This window comes from Prionailurus viverrinus, chromosome F1, assembly GCF_022837055.1.
Source record: "Prionailurus viverrinus isolate Anna chromosome F1, UM_Priviv_1.0, whole genome shotgun sequence".
Classification (NCBI taxonomy): Eukaryota; Metazoa; Chordata; class Mammalia; order Carnivora; family Felidae; genus Prionailurus; species Prionailurus viverrinus.
The window spans coordinates 66667963-66686058 of NC_062577.1; the positions used below are offsets into that span (position 1 = coordinate 66667963).

At 50.3% G+C, this 18096-nt stretch overlaps 2 protein-coding genes across 3 annotated transcripts; both read left to right on the forward strand.

The window, feature by feature from the left end:
• Nucleotides 1–167: 167 nt before the first annotated feature.
• CF1H1orf43 (chromosome F1 C1orf43 homolog) lies at nucleotides 168–10488 on the forward strand. Of its 2 annotated transcripts, XM_047840161.1 has the most exons (8): nucleotides 168–506; nucleotides 771–872; nucleotides 4410–4493; nucleotides 5238–5355; nucleotides 5561–5614; nucleotides 6226–6392; nucleotides 6480–6538; nucleotides 10036–10488. In XM_047840161.1, the coding sequence occupies exons 1-8, from the start codon at nucleotides 441–443 to the stop codon at nucleotides 10229–10231; spliced, it is 846 nt and encodes a 281-aa protein (XP_047696117.1). In that variant the 5' UTR covers nucleotides 168–440; the 3' UTR covers nucleotides 10232–10488. The 2 variants fall into 2 exon arrangements, with proteins under 2 accessions (XP_047696117.1, XP_047696118.1); XM_047840162.1 differs by lacking the exon at nucleotides 4410–4493 and having other exon boundaries at nucleotides 196–506.
• A 153-nt stretch (nucleotides 10489–10641) lies between these two features.
• On the forward strand, nucleotides 10642–17047 carry CFAP141 (cilia and flagella associated protein 141). Its single transcript, XM_047840163.1, has 4 exons — nucleotides 10642–11311; nucleotides 11613–11653; nucleotides 15361–15490; nucleotides 16047–17047. Exons 1-4 carry the CDS (start codon nucleotides 11234–11236, stop codon nucleotides 16146–16148), a joined length of 351 nt encoding a protein of 116 aa, XP_047696119.1. The 5' UTR covers nucleotides 10642–11233; the 3' UTR covers nucleotides 16149–17047.
• Nucleotides 17048–18096: the final 1049 nt, after the last annotated feature.

An 18096-nucleotide genomic window follows, 5' to 3' on the forward strand; every position in this document is an offset into this window, starting at 1 on the left:
CCTCCTTTCCCCTCGCGCGCTCGCTCTCGCGCCTTCCCCCTCCCACTTGCCTGCCTGCGTCCCCCGGCACGTGACGCGAAAAGGGACGCGCACGCAAGCGCGCGCGCACTGCCCGCCACGAGCCGCGGCGCTGCGGCTCCGCGCGTCCGCCCCGCCTCTGCCGCGTGACGCACCGTCGGCATCCGCTTCCTGTTCCCGGCGTCGTCCGGCGTCGTCCGGCGTCTCGGCGCGCGCCGGTGCGGGCCTGGGTCACGTGCTGGGGGCAGCGGGAAGGCGGCGTTCTTGTTTCCTGGGCCCCTGTCCGCCATGTTTTCAGGCCGGCTGAGCGTCGGTGTTTCCCCGTGAGGAAATGGCCGGGGAGTTTCGGGGAGCCCAGGCGCCGGGGCCTCGGCGGCGGAGCCCAGGCTGACCCGGAGCGGTTGTGCGCGGGGCGGGAGGCCATGGCGTCCGGCAGTAACTGGTTGTCCGGCGTGAACGTCGTGCTGGTGATGGCCTACGGGAGCCTGGTGAGGAGACCCCGCGTCCCGGCCCTCCGCCCCCAGCCGCTCGCTCACCCACCTGCGCCTGCCCTGGGCTGGGACTCGTACCTGCCCCCGGAGCGCCTGGGGGCCGAGCGCCCTGCCCCTGCTCCCTGGCCCCCGGGCGTGCCCCGAAGCAGCCCTGAGCGCTTGCAGCTGGGGACCTCAAAGGAAGGCGTGCCCCCCCCCCCTTTTTAAAAGTTACTGTGTTTTTGCTAAAGATACTGTCCTTTTTTCCTATCTCTTGGACAGGTGTTCGTACTGCTGTTTATTTTTGTGAAGAGGCAAATCATGCGCTTTGCAATGAAATCCCGAAGGGGACCTCATGTCCCCGTGGGACACAACGCCCCCAAGGTAGGTCCTTAAGGCACGAGGTCGGCCTGGTTCTGCAGCTCCGTCAGGGCCTAGAGTGAGATGGCCTTCGCCTTTGAGGTGACTTTGGTTCCCGAGTTCCCTGGTCGCTCTCCCCGCGCTCGGCCGGAGAGAGAACGGTCAGCGTGGCTCTGGCTTCCGCTCCCCCTGCTGCGGCACAGCGTGCACTTGGCGCAGAAGCAACAGTTTTTGCATCTGCGGAGTGAAGGATTTGGACTAAAATTTGCCAGCTCTGTGGACAGAGTTCGCAAGCTCAACGTGCCGCCCAGTGTTTTCTGTTTTAAGGTTTGCGTTAGGGCGGCAGGTTAGCCCCAGGTCACGGAGAAGGATCTGCCGCTGCACTACCTTCCATTCCTGGGGGCCTCATCCATCCCCTAGTCCCCCTAGTCCTTCGTGTTAGGAGCTGAAACCTGAGAAGGAAGCAGCTTACCCCAGGACGTGCCCAAGGTGAATAGTCCAGGAGTCTTCACACTTTCTCCGGTAACTATCTTCCTTTCCTTGGCTTGTAGATCTCTACTGATGACATTTTCTCCGTCTCCCAGACCTCTTTCCTGAGTTCCCTGTTTTTATATGTACCGCCTTTGTAGCATTTCCACAAACCTAACCTGGAAATCAGAGGTCTAAATGCCACCCCCAGTCCTGCTCCTGTCTTCGGCTTCTGGCTCTTTCTGATCCAAGGATCCAGCCGGGATCCGGCTACACATGTTAGGTTTCCAGTCTTTGCATGTGCTGTTGTTGGGGCATAGAGTGGTCTTTGGTTTTCTCTTGGCTAGCTGATTTGCTCTTTAGATCTTAGCTCAAATGTTGTTTCCTCTGAAGAAGAGAGTTTACTACCTGTTTTAAAGTAGGTGATCTTTTTTTTTCTCATAGCATCCTGTTTTTCTGGATACGGTTTTATCACAAGTTTTCTTTTGTGTTTGCTTGTTTAATGCTTGCCTTCCATGAGACCATAAGCTTCAGGAATGCAGGCACCATGCCAGTTTTGTTCACAGTAAAGCCAGGGCCTGCGTGTAGTGGGTGCTCAGTAACGTGTTACTGAGTGATAAACAGGTTAGTGGGAGAACCGGAGCTAGTACACAGTTGGCTCAACTCCTGGCTGGGTGTCCTTTCAACAACCAGTGCTGTCAATCTTCCTTTTTTTTTTGTTCTTGGCTGATGTATTTCACAGAAAGCCTTAAGGAACGTGTCATGGTGTAAAAACTCAACGGTGCTTCTTCTATGTTCCCTCAGTTCTCCAGATGCCACCTGCCATCCATAAGACGGTTATAGGGTTGGCCACCAGTACACCATGATCCAATCAAAACTTTGATTATTGGGGCGCCTGGGTGGCTCAGTCGGTTAAACGTCCAACTTCTCAGGTCATGATCTCACAGTTTGTGAGTTCAAGCCCCGCGTTGGGCTCTATGCTGGCAGCTCGGAGCCTGGAGCCTGCTTCAGATTCTGTGTCTGTCTGTCTCTCTCTTTCAAAAATAGTATTTTTAAAAATCTTTTTAAAAACTTTGATGATTTTGGAGCATCCTGGACTAGATAAGATTCCTTTCCCTTTAAAAAATTCTCTCATTTAAATTTGTATTCAGCAGCTCTTCCTGCCCATGGGTCCTGTCCCCATGCTTTAATAGAATGACCTTTTTGCACCAAAAAATAATAAAAAATAAATTTGCATTCATTGCTGGTGGAAGTGTAAATTACTAAAACTTCTTTGGCCAATAACCAGGTATTATCTAGTAAGATTACGCATGTATCTAATCCCATGGTGCAGGAGTTCCACTCTTACCATTCAGAAAGTAATTTTTGTTCGTGTTGTACCAGAAGACATGGAAGAATATTCGTGGGGCAGGGCCTGCCTGGATGGCTCAGTTGGATAAGTGTCCCAACTTCAGCTCAGGTCATGATGTCATGGTTCCTGAGTTCGAGCCCTGCATCAGGCTCTCTGCTGTCAGCACAGAGCCTGCTTAAAATTCTCTGTCCCCCTCTCTCTCTGCGTCTCTCTCTCTCTCTCTCAATCTCAAAAATAAAACATTTAAAAAAAAATTTTTTTAAGAACATCCATGGCAGCAATTGTGATATTTCCAGAAGAAATTCTTAAGCCAAACGTCTACTCAAGAATATATCTACGATTTATTTGTATTTTGGAATACTAGGAGTGAAAGTAAGCTCAACAACGCAAACATATGGACACACATGAATTTCTAAAGCATTTTTTTATTTGTAAAAATTTTTTTTTTATTTATTTTTTTTAACCTTTCATTTTTATTTTTGAGACAGAGAGAGACAGAGCATGAATGGGGGAGGGGCAGAGAGAGAGGGAGACACAGAATCGGAAGCAGGCTCCAGGCTCTGAGCTGTCAGCCCAGAGCCCCACGCGGGGCTCGAACCCACGGACCGCGAGATCGTGACCTGAGCTGAAGTCGGACGCTTAACCGACTGAGCCACCCAGGCGCCCCTTTATTTGTAAAATTTTTTAACATTTATCTTAGAGAGAGTGTGTGTGCAAGCGGGAGGGGGGTGGGGGCAGAATCGCAAGCAGGCTCCAGGCTCTGAACCGTCAGCACAGAATCCAACGTGGGGCTCAAACCCACGATCGTGAGATCATGACCTGAGCCAAAGTCGGACGCTTAACTGACTAAGCCACCCAGGTGCCCCAATTCTAAAGCATTTTTAAAAAAGAAAAAGACAAACATGAGTGAATCTCAAAAACATGCTGAGTAAAAAAAGCCAGCAAGCCATTCACAAGAGTATCTGCCATTTTGTTCCGTTCCATTTATATGAAATTCTGGAACACACAACTGTATCAATAAAAAGTACATAATTATTGCCTGGAGCAGGGAAAGAGGTTGACTGCAGAGGGACATGGAGAACGTTTTGGGGTGATGGAAATGTTCTGTCTTGGTTGCAATGGTGATTGAGTGGGTGTATTTACTTGTCAAAACTCAGTCCACGCAAATTGGTTGCATTTTATTCCATGTAAGTTCTAACGTAGTAAAGTATTTAAAATTTTGAAAAGACAAGTTGCTGAGGAATTCAAAAAGTATTTTTTCATTTGTGTGAAGTTTGAAACCAGGCAAAGGTAAACAGCTTGTTCAGGTTGATATGTGATAAAACAGTGAAGAAAAGGAAGATTGTTGACAAATGAACATTGGGGGTGTTGCATTTAATCAGAACTAGGCACACATGGCTTCAGGAGAGCAGACACAGATGTTCATCTTCACAGTTTTCATAATTACTTAAAACGTACATAGCGTGTATTTCACGTATGATCTATTCCACAGTGGCAGTTGCTAAAAAGTTACAAGAAGTAGGTCGCCTGGGTGCCTCAGTCGGTTAAACGTCTGACTTCGGCTCAAGTCATGGTTTCACGGTCCATGAGTTCGAGCCCCACATCGGGCTCTGTGCTGACAGTTCAGAGCCTGGAGCCTACTTCGGATTCTGTGTCTCCCTCTCTCTCTCTGTCTCTCTCCCACTTGTGTGCTGTCTCTCAAATAATAAATGTTAAAAAAAAAAAAAATTTTTTTTTTAAAGTTACAAGAAGAAAAATCTGCTGGGGCTCTGGCAGCCCTTTTAAGTGAGAGAGATGGACGTGGACTTAACAGTGGTTGCTTCGGGGTGAGTGAGGGGTGACTGTAGTATCTTCTCGAAGTTTATATAGTGGATGTGAATTAACCTACTTAAAAAATTAAGTGTACTCCAGAAGAAAGCTTTTAGAAGTTCTGTGATCCACCAGGTAGGGTAGTCCCCAAACTTGGAAACCACATACAGGTATTCTCACAGATTTTTAGATTATGATTTTCACTTGCTGTCCAGTTTTTCTCTTCCTCCAGAAGTTTGTTAGAACACCTAACCAAGATCCTAAATTCAGTTGAGTCAGAAATCATGTTGATGCCATAGAACTTGAGGAAATTCTGGCAGGTTAAAGGTCTAGCTTAGAGGGTTGCGTGCGTGGCTCTGTCAGTTGAGCGTCCGACTCTTTGTTTGGGCTCAGGTCATAATCTCACGATTTGTGGGTTCAAGCCCCGCGTGGGGTTCTGCGCTGCTAGTGCAGAGCCTGCTTGGGATTCTCTGTCCTCCCGCCCCTCCCTTGCTCACACACTAGCTGTCTCTTTCTCAAAATAAACTTTACAAAAATTTTTTTAAACGGAGCTAGGTTAGAGATGTGCCGTTGGGGGAAGTTCTTAGAGAACCCAAGCCTATCCTTATATTTTTCAGCCTGGCCTGGCAACGTTACCAGCCAGATGAGCATTTTTTGTGCTGCTTTTGTCATAGCTGCTCGCTTGCTCTGCCCCATTTCGAGGCTGACGGGAAGCAGAGTACAGGATAAGTGATCGCACGCTCTTTTCTCTGTGTGAACAGGACTTGAGAGAGGAGATTGACATTCGGCTGTCCAGGGTTCAAGACATCAAGTATGAACCTCAGCTCCTTGCAGACGGCGATGCGAGACTGCTCCAGCTGGAAGCCCAGGGAAATCAGAGTATGTGGCGTGCTCTCGGAGGACGCTTGAGTGAGGAATCCCATGTGTTCAGAATTCCTTTGCTCTCTGAGCTGTCAGCATAGCTGCTGGGCACCTGTGGTTCCTCTGTTGCTGGGCACATGTGAGATGCGGGGAGGCAGTTTATTGGCTTGCCGGAGTTTGAGGAATCTGAGGTCATGCCTACGACCAGTCTCTTTCTCAACAGGCTGCTACAACTACCTGTACAGGATGAAAGCCCTGGACGCCGTCCGCGCCTCTGGTAGGGCCGACTTGATGGGAGGCTGAGGGCCTGGGCTGGGAGGGGGTGGGGGGGGCTGTGTATATTAGAGCTTATGCTTTTTCTGCCCCCCGCTGGGAGGAATTTCCTGGAGTTTTGAGAGTACTGGGTTATTTTGTCTAAGGAAATGATGGCGGCAAGTTATTTCTTCTTCAAAGGGTGAATTTGTTTTATTGTTTAGACCTTTAGTTTCGTGAACCGGATGGTGGTAATTTGCTTGTTTTTCTACACAAGACAAGTGACACCCACGCTTTTTCAGTAAGACCGAGATAAATGGTTCTTGAATTTTTTCTACCGTGTGACCATTGTCAAGTATGCTTTGTTTCTGCTGAAACGTGGTTTGCGTCTCAGAGCCGGAGTGAGTAGGGGGTAGATGGAAAGGAGACACTGTCGGTACCATCGGTGGAGCCTACGGTTGTGTTGCCAGCACCCCGTGACCGCTCAGACGCGGCTCTGGGCCTCCGGTCGTCTTCATTCCATTAGAATTTCCCCCCAATTCACTCATTCGACCCATTCCTAAATTTGGAAGGTTAACTAAAAAGGCTAACAAATGGGAGAAGGGTTATCACTGTGCTGTGTGATTGTCTCCTCAGAGATCCCGTTTCATGCTGAAGGCAGGCATCCCCGTTCCTTAATGGGCAAGAATTTCCGCTCCTACCTGCTAGATCTCCGGAACACTAGTACTCCTTTTAAGGGTGTGCGCAAGGCCCTCATCGACACCCTGCTGGATGGCTATGAGACAGCCCGCTATGGGACGGGGGTAAGCCGGATGGCCACTTTTTCCTTCAGGGGACTAAAGGGATGCCCCAGCCTGAGGGAGCCCCACTCTTCCTTCCTCTTTCCTCAGGTCTTTGGGCAGAGTGAGTACCTGCGCTACCAGGAGGCCCTGAGTGAGCTGGCCGCCGTGTAAGTGTGGGGGGCGGGTGCTGGAGAGGACAGCGGTGGTGCTGGCCCACCCCCAGCAAGATGCCCTTCGTGAGCAGTAGTAGCAAAATCACAATGACAGCTGTCTTGTTCTGCCTTACTTGCCTCTCTCTGAAAGCGTGTGCTGCTCTATAAGAACACAGTAGGAGAAGCGTCTCCTACTTTTGTGCCCCCTCTTTTTTTTTTTTAGTTCAGCTCAGTAAAATGTCAGAATTGGTGTGTAAAATGTAGACCGGTAAAGGGAATAAAGTTGGAGCACCTGGGTGGCTCAGTTAAGCATCCGACTTCTGCTCAGGTCATAATCTCGTGGTCGTTCGGGCTCTGTGCTCACGGTTTGGAGCCTAGAGCCTGCTTCCAATTTTGTGTCTCCCTCTCTCTCTGCCCCTCCCCTACTCACACTCTGTCTCTCTCAAAAATAAACATTACAAAAATTTAAAGGGGGGGCTAAGGTTCCTTTTTTCTTTTTTTTAATGTTTGAGAGAGAAAGAGAGAGAGACAAAGCATGAGTGGGGAAGGGGCAGAGGGAGGGAGACACAGAATCTGAAGCAGACTCCAGGCTCGTAGCTATCAGCACAGAGTCGATATGAGATTCAAACTGAAGAACCATGAGATTATGACCTGAGCCCTAAGTTGGACGCTTAACCGACTGAACCACCCAGGCGCCTCCAGGGAATGAAGTTACTTTTTTTTTTTTTAATGGTAACTGGATCCTGGACGCTTTAAAAAAAATTTTTTTTTGAGAGAGAGTACAAGCGTGAGAGGGGCAGAGAGAGAGGGAGACACAGAATCCAAAACAGGCTCTGAGCTGTCACAGAGCCCAACACAGGGCTGAAACTCTCGAACTGTGAGATCATGACCTGAGCCGAAGTTGGACGCTTCACTGACAGCCCCCCAGGTGTCCCGGAATAAAGTTTTTCAATGCAGAGATTCTTCCGCTTTCAGGTTCCAGTGTTTTCCTTTCATGTCTTGGTCTGATAACAATCACACGTGCCCCCCCCCCCCCCCCCATTTTTATTACCACTCACAGCTTTAGGAACCTTGTTTGAAACTAAGGGCATCACTAGAGCATCAGCTGTTGAGTTTTTGTGTAATAGGAATCATGACTTTTGTCTGACAGTGTTTAAAACATGCGCTGGCGTGGTTTCATGGTGTTGTTTATACAGATGTTCAAAGGGTGGAGAGGGAAAGCCCATGTAGAAATAAAAAGTTAGTTACCAGCCTTAAAAAGAACCGTGTCCATTTTCTGCCGTGTTGAATAAGGCTCTTTCTGAAAAGGTAAGGAGTATGTCTGTTCTGTCTTTTCTCTGTTCATAAAACTAAACTACCTTGTTCCAAAAACAAAGGGTTTGGTAAAAACTGCTCAGAAGAGGAGTGAAAGCAGGGGAAGACGAGGAAGGGTGCTTGTTCTGGAGGTCAGGCAGAAGGCGTGTTCAAAGCATGGTTTCTTTGAACCAGAAATACCTTCTGGTTCTAACTCAGGTGAAGTCTCTAGAGTCCTCAAATTCATAAAGATGGGAAGGTGACAGTGCCAGGGGTGGGGGGTTATTGCTTACTGGGGACAGAGCTTCAGTTTTGCAGCATGAAAAGAGCTCTGGAGATGGGTGGTGGGGATGGGTACACAGCGGTGTGAATATACTTAATACTCCTGGACTGTAAACATTTAAAAACGGTCTGTTTTACCACAATTTTATTAAAAGTTCAGTCCTTGAGAGCACCTATATGACTCAGTTGGTTAAGTGTCCCGACTCTTGATTTCTGCTCAGGTCATGATCCCACGGTTCGTGGGATTGAGTGCAGTCAGCTCAGAGCCTGCTTGGGATTCTCTCTCTCTCTCTCTCTCTCTCTCTCTCTCTCTCTACCTACCTCTCCCCTGCTTTCGCCGTCTCTCTCAAAATAAGCAAATACACTTTATAAAAAATCTTTAAAATAATAAAATCAGGGCACCTGGGTGGCTCAGTTGAGCATCCAATTCTTGATTTTGGCTCAGATCATGATCCCAGAGGTCATGGGATCAAGCCCTGTGTTGGGCTCTGCGCTGAGCATGGAGCATGCTTCAGATTCTCTCTCTCTCCCCCTTTGCCCCTTTCCCCTGATCACATGTACTTTCTTTCTAAAATAAAATACATTCTTAAAAAAATAATTACAAAAAACTTTAGTCCTCGTCGGCATGTGGCTGGCTCAGTTGGTAGAGCATGCAACTTTTGATCTCAGGGTCATGAGTTCAAGCCCAACATTGGGTATGGAGATAAACTTTAAAAAAAAAATAAAAATTCAGGGCACCTGGGTGGCTCGGTTGGGCGTCCAACTTCATCTCAGGTCGTGATCTCACGGTTCCTGAGTTCAAGCTCCGCATCAGACTCTGCTGACAGCTTGGAGCCTGGAGCCTGTTTCGGGTTCCGTGTCTCCCTCTCTCTCTGCTCCTCCCCGCTTATGCTCTGTCTCTCTCCAAAAATAAAAACGTTAAAAAAATTTTAAAAGGAAGGGATGTAAACAGTAAAAAAGTAAATAAAAATTCACTCCTTGATTTCTGATTTCTAGAGCAATTCAGTGAGGTTAGTGAAGACGAGGCCCTGAAATCTGACAGATTCCTGTCCCAACTCTGTCACTTACTAGCCTTGTGACCTTAGGCAAGAGGGCCCTCAGTTTCCTAACTTGGAAATTGGGGATGTTACTGCCATGTAGGGATATTGGGATGGCAGTAAATTAGATGTTGGTAAAGGACCAATTTAATGTCGTAAGTACTTGATAGCTATTTCTGTTCTTATTTTTTGGTGTCCAGTTTTCAAAGGACGTTTTTTAGATTGGGAGTATATTAGTAGCATAGATGCAGGAGGTGAATCAGCAGAATTAAAAAAGTTTTCTTTGGGGCGTGTGGGTGGTTCAGTCGATCAAGCGTACAGCTCTTCATTCTGGCTTCTCAGGTCATGATCCCCAGGTCGTGGGACTGAGCCCCATATCAGGCTCCACACCAGGCATGGAGCTTGCTTGGGATTCTCTCTCTCCCTCTGCCCCTCTCCACGTGTATGCACGTATACTCTCTAAAATAAACTTTAAAAAATCACAAATAAAGGTTTTCTTTATAGCGAGATGAAAATGTTGAGCCAGGGGTGCCTGGGTGGCTCAGCCGGTGAAGCGTCTGACTTCGGCTCATGTCATGATCTCACAGTTTGTGAGTTCAAGTCACATGTCGGGCTCTGTGCTGACAGCTCAGAGCCTGGAGCCTGCTTCGGATTCTGTCTCTCTCTCAAAAATACACACTAAAAAAAGAAGACATTGAGCAGAGGCAAGGACTCTGGGAAAATTGTTTTCTCTGCTACTTCTATCAGATGGGCTTTTAGTCACTAGTTTATAAGATAGGACAAGGACAAGGGATCACTTGTGGCTACTGCCATGTTTATGGAGCGGTTGAGTCTTGCTTGAATTGCCTTCTTGTGTTAGTCGTCATTCTGTCCGTGACCTGCCCTCTCTGTATCCTCCAGGGTCAAAGCACGAAGCGGGAGCTCTCAGAGACAGCACCAGTCAGCCGCCAAAGACCTAACCCAGTCTCCTGAAGTCTCCCCGACAACCATCCAGGTGACCTACCTCCCTTCCAGTCAGAAGAGTAAACGTGCCAAGCACTTTCTTGAACTGAAGAGCTTTAAGGACAACTATAACACACTGGAAAGTACTCTGTGACGGGCTGACGGACACTGCTCCTGCTGCTGGTGGCCTCAGGTCATCTGGCCGGTGGGCGCCGGTCAGCCGAAGTCCCACCTCGTCCAGAGCTCGTAGGGTTCACGCCTAGAGGATCATTCTCCAACCTGTTCTTATGGCCAGTTTCAGAGAATTGGTTAGGACTTGATTTTCCCTTGGTAGCACTTTTTTCTGGAGTTGAATTCAGATGTTTTAATGTTTCCATCATGGCTTCCTTAAAAATCCTCACTTGGTTTTGATTATAGTTTGTTCATTGGCCTTTTTTCCCCTGTCCTCAGACTATAAATAGTCCTAAATTGTAAGAGTTGGGGGAGCCGGGCCTGGTGCATTCTATGTCTGCCCCTTCATACACAGGTGGATGGGAACCGTTTGTGTTTGAGACATCTTCGAGTTGATTGGTTGGAAAGGCAGACGTGAGCTGGTGGGGAGGTCTGGGGAGGCCGTGAGGTGCGCAGAACAACTTGCCTGGTGCTCCATGGAAACCAGGCTGTGTGGAAACGTTAACCCAACCTGGTCCCCGGAAATGCGAGGATCGGCCTCAGGCTTTCTTTACATGCTGTCCTGAATAAATGGGAAAGGGAATGTTGGCACCTGACACGATCCCACCCCCCCTCATTTATTGGGGACGCTATATGGGACAGTGAAGCAATGGTCAGACCAATGCCCTGCTCTGACGTTAAAACTAATAAAATGAACAATTAAAACACGTGATTCACTCCTTTATAGGTGCCTTTTAATCAAACAGGCACAGGATATGTTCTTTGGACCTAGGATCATATGGATGCTTCTTGAGACCCTGCGGAAGAGACCCTAAAATTGGGGCTCTGGTCTTTGCTCCTAGAATAGCCTGAGAACTGGGACTTGCTTCTGGTCTCCAGGGCAACAGGCCAGGTGACCAATCAGGTCGCAGACCCGGGGTCATTGTTGGAGGCGGACGTGTTGCCATGACTCCTGAAACCTGGGTGACTGGATGATAACAGAGACATGAGCCTGCTTGTGTCCTGGGCTGGTGTCCCGCAAGCTGTGGACATGTCTGTGGGAAAGACCACGAAAGCAGAAGAGGTGTGCAGAGCTGGGGGGTGGGGCGGGGCCGGATGAACTTCCCAGATGGGTGACCCTCCGGTTTCCTGAGGTGCCCTGAGGTGAGCGGGTGGGAACAGCAGGAGACTGTGGGTGGTTCCACACCAGCTGCTCCCAGGCTGCTCCCTGCGCACTTTCTGGACCCAGTGCCCTCACTTCTCTCTCAGGAAAGGCCCATGAGCCCCCTCCGGGAGGGTGCTGGGGACAGGGTGCTGGACTGAGAGGAGGGTGCTGGGGATGGGGTGCCAGCCAGAGGCGGATCAGCAACTCACTTTTCTTGCAGAGTTTTCAAAGGGTCCTGGGATTTAAGAAGATGGTCGACAGGTAATTCCTGCTTCTGTCCTCTCCCTTTCCCCTCAGCTTGACCCCTGCACCCTCGTGTCCTCCCCACCCCCCTGGCCACCTTGCAGACCTGCTTCGCCCTCCGGGGCTCCCGAGGAAGGACACTGTGGTGTGCAGGCCGCAGCATGGACCAGCCTCCCAGTGCTCACTCGAGCTCGCTCCCCGTGCCACCCAGATGGCTTTACTGTCCCTTTCTTCCCATCCTCCCAGGGAGAATTGGAGCAAGTTTTTGTTGTTGTTGTTTTTTAAGAAGAATGCAAGTATCTGTTGTATCAATCGCGTGATAGGTGCGCCGTATTTGTTGAATGAGCGAATGACGAGACTGGGCTCTGTGTCTTCACCTGGGGAGCTTTGTAAAACACGTCCGGACCTCTACCCAGAAGATGTCACTGCGTGGCCTGGGATTGGGGAGGATGAGCCCGGTTTTTAAGGTTTAACAGGTGGTTATTCCCACAGCTGGCGAGGATGTGAGGTGGCAAAAATGGATACAATTTTAGTGAGAGTCCAGATGGATGCAGCCTTTTTACAAACACAGTCTGATGGGGGTGCCTGGGTGGCTCAGTCCATTAAGGGTCTGACTCCTGATTTTGGCTCGGGTCATGATCTCACGGTTTGTGACATTGAGCCCCGCATTGGGCTCCGTGTTGTCAGCCCAGAGCCCACTTTGGATCCTCTGCCCCCAACTCTCTCTCAAAAATAAATAGAAATTAAAAATATTTTTAGAGACGCCTGGGTGGCTCAGTCGGTCAAGCATCAGACTTCGGCTCAGGTCATGACCTCACACTTGGTGAGTTTGAGCCCTGCCTTGGGCTCTGTGCTGAGAGCTCAGAGCCTGGAGCCTGCTTCACATTCTGTCTCCCTCTTTCTCTGGCCCTCCTCCACTCACACTCTGTATGTCTCCCTCTCTCCCTGTCTCAAAAATAAACATTTAAAAAATTAAAATAATCAAACATGATCAGTTCTTCAAAAAAATATTTTTATAACATAAAAACAAAGGTAAGTTTGATGAAATCTGTCAAAACTTAAGATCTCAAAATTCACATGTCCTTAGAAGTGGCAGCTGTACTCCTAGAGAGTTGACCTTGCATATATATGCCTGCAAAAGCTCTAGAACATACATAAACAGCATTCTGGACAGCATTGTTTACAAAAGTAAACCAAGGCACCTGGTGCGCTTAGTCCAAGGGCAAGTGACTCTTGATCTCGGCGTCTTGCATACAAGACCGTGCAGCCGTGTGTTGGGTGGAGAGATTACTTTAAATTTTAAAAACTAGGAACAGCCTACCTTGTTAAGTGATGATATAAAAATACTAGGCAGCCTTTACACAGAATGAAGCAAGTGTGTATGTGTTGATGGGAAAGTCCAACTATTAACTACTTCTACTAACATGTATGAGTGCGTGGTAATAAAAAAAATATACTTCCTACTATATGATAGAAAAACTTTCTGGAAAAATACACAAACTGGTAACTTTGAGAACTGGGGCAGAAGAACAAAGCTTTCAGTTTTCATTTGGTGTATATATATATATATATATATTTGTTTGTTTGTTTGTTTGTTTATCCCAAGAGAGAGTGAGCACATGCAGTAGGGCAGAGAGAGAGGGAGAGAGAATCCCGGCCAGGCTCCACGCTGTCAGTGCAGAGCCGCACCGAGGTCGAACCCCCAAACCGTGAGATCGCGACCTGAGCTGCAATCAAGAGTCGGACTCTTAACCCAGTGAGCTACCCAGGTGCCCCAGGATTTTCTTTTTATTTTTTTCTTTTTATTTTTTTTTTTAAATTTTTTTTTTAACGTTTATTTATTTTTGAGACAGAGACAGAGCATGAACGGGGGAGGGTCAGAGAGAGGGAGACACAGAATCTGAAACAGGCTCCAGGCTCTGAACCATCAGCACAGAGCCCGACGCGGGGCTCAAACTCATGGACCGCAAGATCGTGACCTGAGCTGAAGTCGGCGGCTTAACCGACTGAGCTATCCAGGTGTCCCAGGATTTTCTTTTTAAATAGTCTGTACACCCAGCATAAGTTTTGAACTCAGGAACCCGAGATCAAGTCACGTGCTCCACCGGGCTAGCCAGGTGCCCCCCCCCCTTTTTTTTAAGCCCCATGTATTTGTTTACTATATTCATCACCACAAGGGCTCAACCAGAGACTTAAACCAAAGTGACCCCACAGCTTAAGATACACAATCCTAGGGGCACCTGGGTGGCTCAGTTGGTTAAGTGTCCGACTTCAACTCAGTTCATCACCTTGTAGTTCATGAGTTCAAGCCCCACGTGGGGCTTTGTGCTGACAGCTCAGAGCCTGGAGCCTGCTTCAGATCCTCTGTCCCCCATCTCTCTGCCCTTCCCCCCTCTCGTGCTCTCTCTCTCTCTCTCTCTCTCTCTCAAAAATAAACATAAAAAATAAGAAAGATAACGTAGAGAGGCTACACAGTCCGGGTTCTTGGCTAAGGACCAGCTTTGAGCAGCTTTCTTGCAGATACTTGTTAAAGGCTGTGGGGGTTTCTCCAGGCTCAGCAGCGCGTGTGCTCAAAGGACTATCGGTGTTGAGTTCTCGCAGGCCCTGGGTGGGCAGCGGGATGGTGCTGATGTCATACAGGGCAGACCGCTTGTCCTTGAGGATGTCCAGGCAGATGTCACCCTGGGTGTCCAGGTCTGGGTGGCAGCAGGGCATGAGGACCCTCCCCCCGGGTGTGTTGTCAGCACTGCGGGACTCCTGGGGGAGCTGATAACTTCAGGTCTTGACATGTTGTGCCCACCGCTCCAGGGATGGCCCCACCCATGTGAAAGGTTGCCTGATTCAGGGAAGGCAGAAGTTCCTTTGTTGCCAGACACCACGGGGTCATCAGCTCCTGCTGGGGCATCTTGCCCACAGGACCCCAGGCGGCACCCCCCCCCCCCGCCCCCGGAGGCAGCGACACTGGCAGCCACTGGGTCACGGCTCTGGGAGCAGCGAGGGCAGTGAGACAGGAACTTAGAGCATGATTGCAACTCTCATTTAGTATATGAGAGGCTTTTTTTTTAAATTATTATTTATTTATTTTGAGAGAGACTGCGTGCACACGAGCCGGGGAAGGACAGAGAAGGAGAGAGAAAATCCCACAAACCGTGAGATCGTGACCTGAGCCGAAACCAAGAGTTGGACGCTTAACCGACTGAGCCACCCAGGCGCCCCGAAGCGTGTGACTCTTGATCTTGGGGTTGTGAGTTTGACCCCACGTTGTGTGTAGAGATTACTTAAAAATCTTAAAAAAAAAATAAAACTCAAGGGTTATCTGAGCAGAGGACACGTGTGAGAGAGGTGGGGGGAGAGAAATGCATATTTCTCTCATGAATTAAAAAACCTTAAATGATTGCAGAATGTTGTCTAGCTAAGGATGAGAACCATGGTGTAACGGAAGGTATTAATTTTTAGACTGGATTTTGATACCCAGGTCTGCCATTAAGTGACCTTAGGCGACTCACCTGAACTTCGTTTCCGTGTGTGCCGTGCAAAATTAGTATCTCTGACGCACGGTTATGATGATTCAGCGGCCTGTGTATTCAGCGCATACTAGGTTCTTAGTTCTAGTTACCCTTCAAGGAGCTGGCCGTGTTCTGACATGGGCACAGAGGTTCCGGTGATGGGGTTGTGTCACCACTCCTAACTGACCCAGTCAGCTCCTTCCTCTGTACCTGGGGCAGGTGGCAGAATTCACACACCCACTGTATGTGGCAGACGCCGCTGGGCCAGAGGAGAAAGCTGTATGCTGCCCTAAGGACGCAGGACACCAGGGGACAGGAGTTGGCACTGGCCAACAAGCAGCTGCTGATGGTGAGTTCTCGCAAGGGTGACCTGAAGCCTCACCCTCACTGCCCTGCAGAGTCCACCGGGGTCCCAAGCTCTTCACTGCTGCCAGTACTTGCCCAGTGTGTCTGCCTCTGAGGTTTTCAGCATTACACTGGAGCAGTACCGGCTCTCATCAAGTGGCTCTTCGCGTCCGGCTGCAGGTGACCCGGCCTCCAGTCCCGGGGCACGGACTAGTCCTCGCTCCCCTCGTGTCCGTGCCCAGCACCTGCCTCTCAGAGCCCCTCTCTCCCCGGAGAACCCGGTCGCCAGCAGGTCGCCATCTGTGTGTCCCGGTGCCTGGCGGAGGTCACGGTTCATGGTGTTCTCAGCAAGTAATTGCTGAACGTGGGGTTTCATCCACGGAGAAAGACTTGCGTAGGCTTCCCCTGCAGTGCGCGGCCTCGATGCTACCGCCTAGCTTTGTGGCACAGCTAAGTCCAAAGCCAGGAGGACGCACGCTGGACCGCCATCGCGGGAGAACGAGGAAAGGGGCCAGCCTGACGTCACACTCTGTTCTGCACCCCCCCCCCCCCCCCGCCAGGCCCGTCGAGCGGCCCTGCACCAGCTGCTTGAACAGGAGCATCAGCAGTACCAGCAGGAACTGAATCTGACTGGCAGAGCATTTTACGTGGAGAGACTCTGACGGCGCCCAAAACAAAGCTGGCTCTTAACGGCTCGAAGGCAGACATATGGCTCATTCTACGGCCCTGAATCCCTATTGGTTGCAAAAGTGTTTAGCTGTACCCGTGATCTTAAAACAGCTTCCTGGGTTTTGCTCACTTGCCTCTCCGATCTCACTTCCTCTCGTCTTTTCCGTCTTCCTGGACAAATAGCTCGGAGTGTGGCTGTTCACCCATGGGTGCCGTGGCGCTTGGCTGGCAGGAGGCCTGGGGTCCCATGATGAGACCTGGGACAGGTCTCTTTCCTCCAGACCCGAATTCCCACCTCTGCAAATTGACAGGGTTCCAAACTCCAGTGCAATGAGGGGTGAGGCAGCTATAAGGAAGTAAGGAGCAGCGATTTATGTGAAGCTGCTCAGAGCGTGTACGATCTCACGGCCTTGAGATTCTCAAGAATTCTAAAAGGTAGTGGTTGGTCACATGCATCTGTAGGCCACAGAGAACCTTACTTATGAAGATCTGCTTTGCATAAAATGACATCACAAGCCAGAGAGACCCCCGTTGTGCAGCCGGTAACAGGTGCCAGGACAAACTGTCACCGCCAGGCCAGAACAACTTCCCGGGCCCCTCACCTGCTGTCAGCATCCTCGTTGGCCACTTGTCCTGTCCACACGGAGCTTGTCCTGCCCTCTGCTCCGTGCGGCTGTGTGCGCTGCACAGCTCTGGTCTCCCCGTCCCGCCGCCACCCCCTCCCCCTGTCTGGCTCCAACCCTCAGCGGGCATTTCTCCCCTCCGACACCAGAGCCCCCTCCTTTTCTCCCTGCACGCCCCACCAATGGGCACAGAGAGGCAGCAGGTATGGAGAAGGGCGTGGGCTTTGGAGTCAGGTGTGGGTTCTAAGTCTGGTGCCTCTTAATTGTTGTCAGCTTGTGTAAGTTACTTCTCTGAGCCTCAGTTTCCTCTTCGGAAAATGGGGACAGTGATGCCCATCTCATAGGATCATTATGAGGATTAAATAAAATTTCATAGCGAGCAAGCCTAGTGCTTGGCACACAGCCGGTGTCCTCCCTTTTCTCTCTCAGGTTTCACTGTGACCCTGGCCGTTCACAAGCCCCTCGCCACGCCCCGGCCACCCCCATGCACCCGAGATGCCACTTCACCCCACGCCTGTGTCTGTGCCCCCATGCACCTATTCGTCCTCACCTCCAACAGCCCTGCTTCCCGAGCATCTCTAAGTCGATGACTCACGAGTTCCTGTAGCCAACAAGGCATGGGGCTCACGGGCTGGGAGGCAGGCGTGGACAGGGGAGGAAGGCAAGGTGACACATTACGAGGGACAGAAGCAGGCGCATGCGGCCTGGATTTGACCTGCAGCCTGAGGCTGGGTCTCTGATCCTGCGGGGGCCCCCCCCCGCCCCCGCTGGTCCTTCATCTGCCCACAGCCGCCTCCCAGTGGGCCCTGCTGTGTACATTGTCCAGGAGAGCCTGGCCCCAGAGCATAGCAGATCTGGGCTTGAATCCTGCCTCTGTCACTGCCTGCCTGCGTGGCTTTGGGCCAGTTACCTTAACTTTCTGGGTCCCAGCTCCTTGTTTGTAAACTGGAGATAATGCCTACCTCCCTGGATTGCTGTGGGGATGAAATGAAGCACTTTGCAGAGAGGTGGTGCATAAGGTCCAATAAATGGTGAGCCATAGTGTTTTCCTGCCCCCTGAGAGTTTTTTTCCCTTCTCACCTCCTCTCTGTTGCCTGGCTGCTCCCCAGCCACCCCCGACTCCTGCAGCAGCCCCTTTACTCCTCCTCATTCTTTTTATTGGGACCCACACAACACCCCACCCCTTCTGCCTTGGTCCCTGACCTTGGCCTCTCTCCCCAGGGCTTGTCAGAGCCCGGCTGGCTCCGGTATTGGCAGGCTGCCCCCCCCCCGCCCATCTCCTGTGACCCCCCCCTCCCCCCGCCTGCTCTGTCTGCTC

Bases quoted from the DNA above. Each gene is read 5' to 3' on its own strand.
- CF1H1orf43 (XM_047840161.1), top strand. From the start codon at position 441: ATGGCGTCCGGCAGTAACTGGTTGTCCGGCGTGAACGTCGTGCTGGTG. The intron at 5,356-5,560 runs GTATGTGGCGTG...CTTTCTCAACAG, and splicing joins GGAAGCCCAGGGAAATCAGA to GCTGCTACAACTACCTGTAC. The intron at 6,393-6,479 runs GTAAGCCGGATG...CTCTTTCCTCAG, and splicing joins CAGCCCGCTATGGGACGGGG to GTCTTTGGGCAGAGTGAGTA.
- CFAP141 (XM_047840163.1), top strand. From the start codon at position 11,234: ATGAGCCTGCTTGTGTCCTGGGCTGGTGTCCCGCAAGCTGTGGACATG. The intron at 11,312-11,612 runs GTGTGCAGAGCT...CTTTTCTTGCAG, and splicing joins AGACCACGAAAGCAGAAGAG to AGTTTTCAAAGGGTCCTGGG. The intron at 15,491-16,046 runs GTGAGTTCTCGC...CCCCCCCGCCAG, and splicing joins CCAACAAGCAGCTGCTGATG to GCCCGTCGAGCGGCCCTGCA.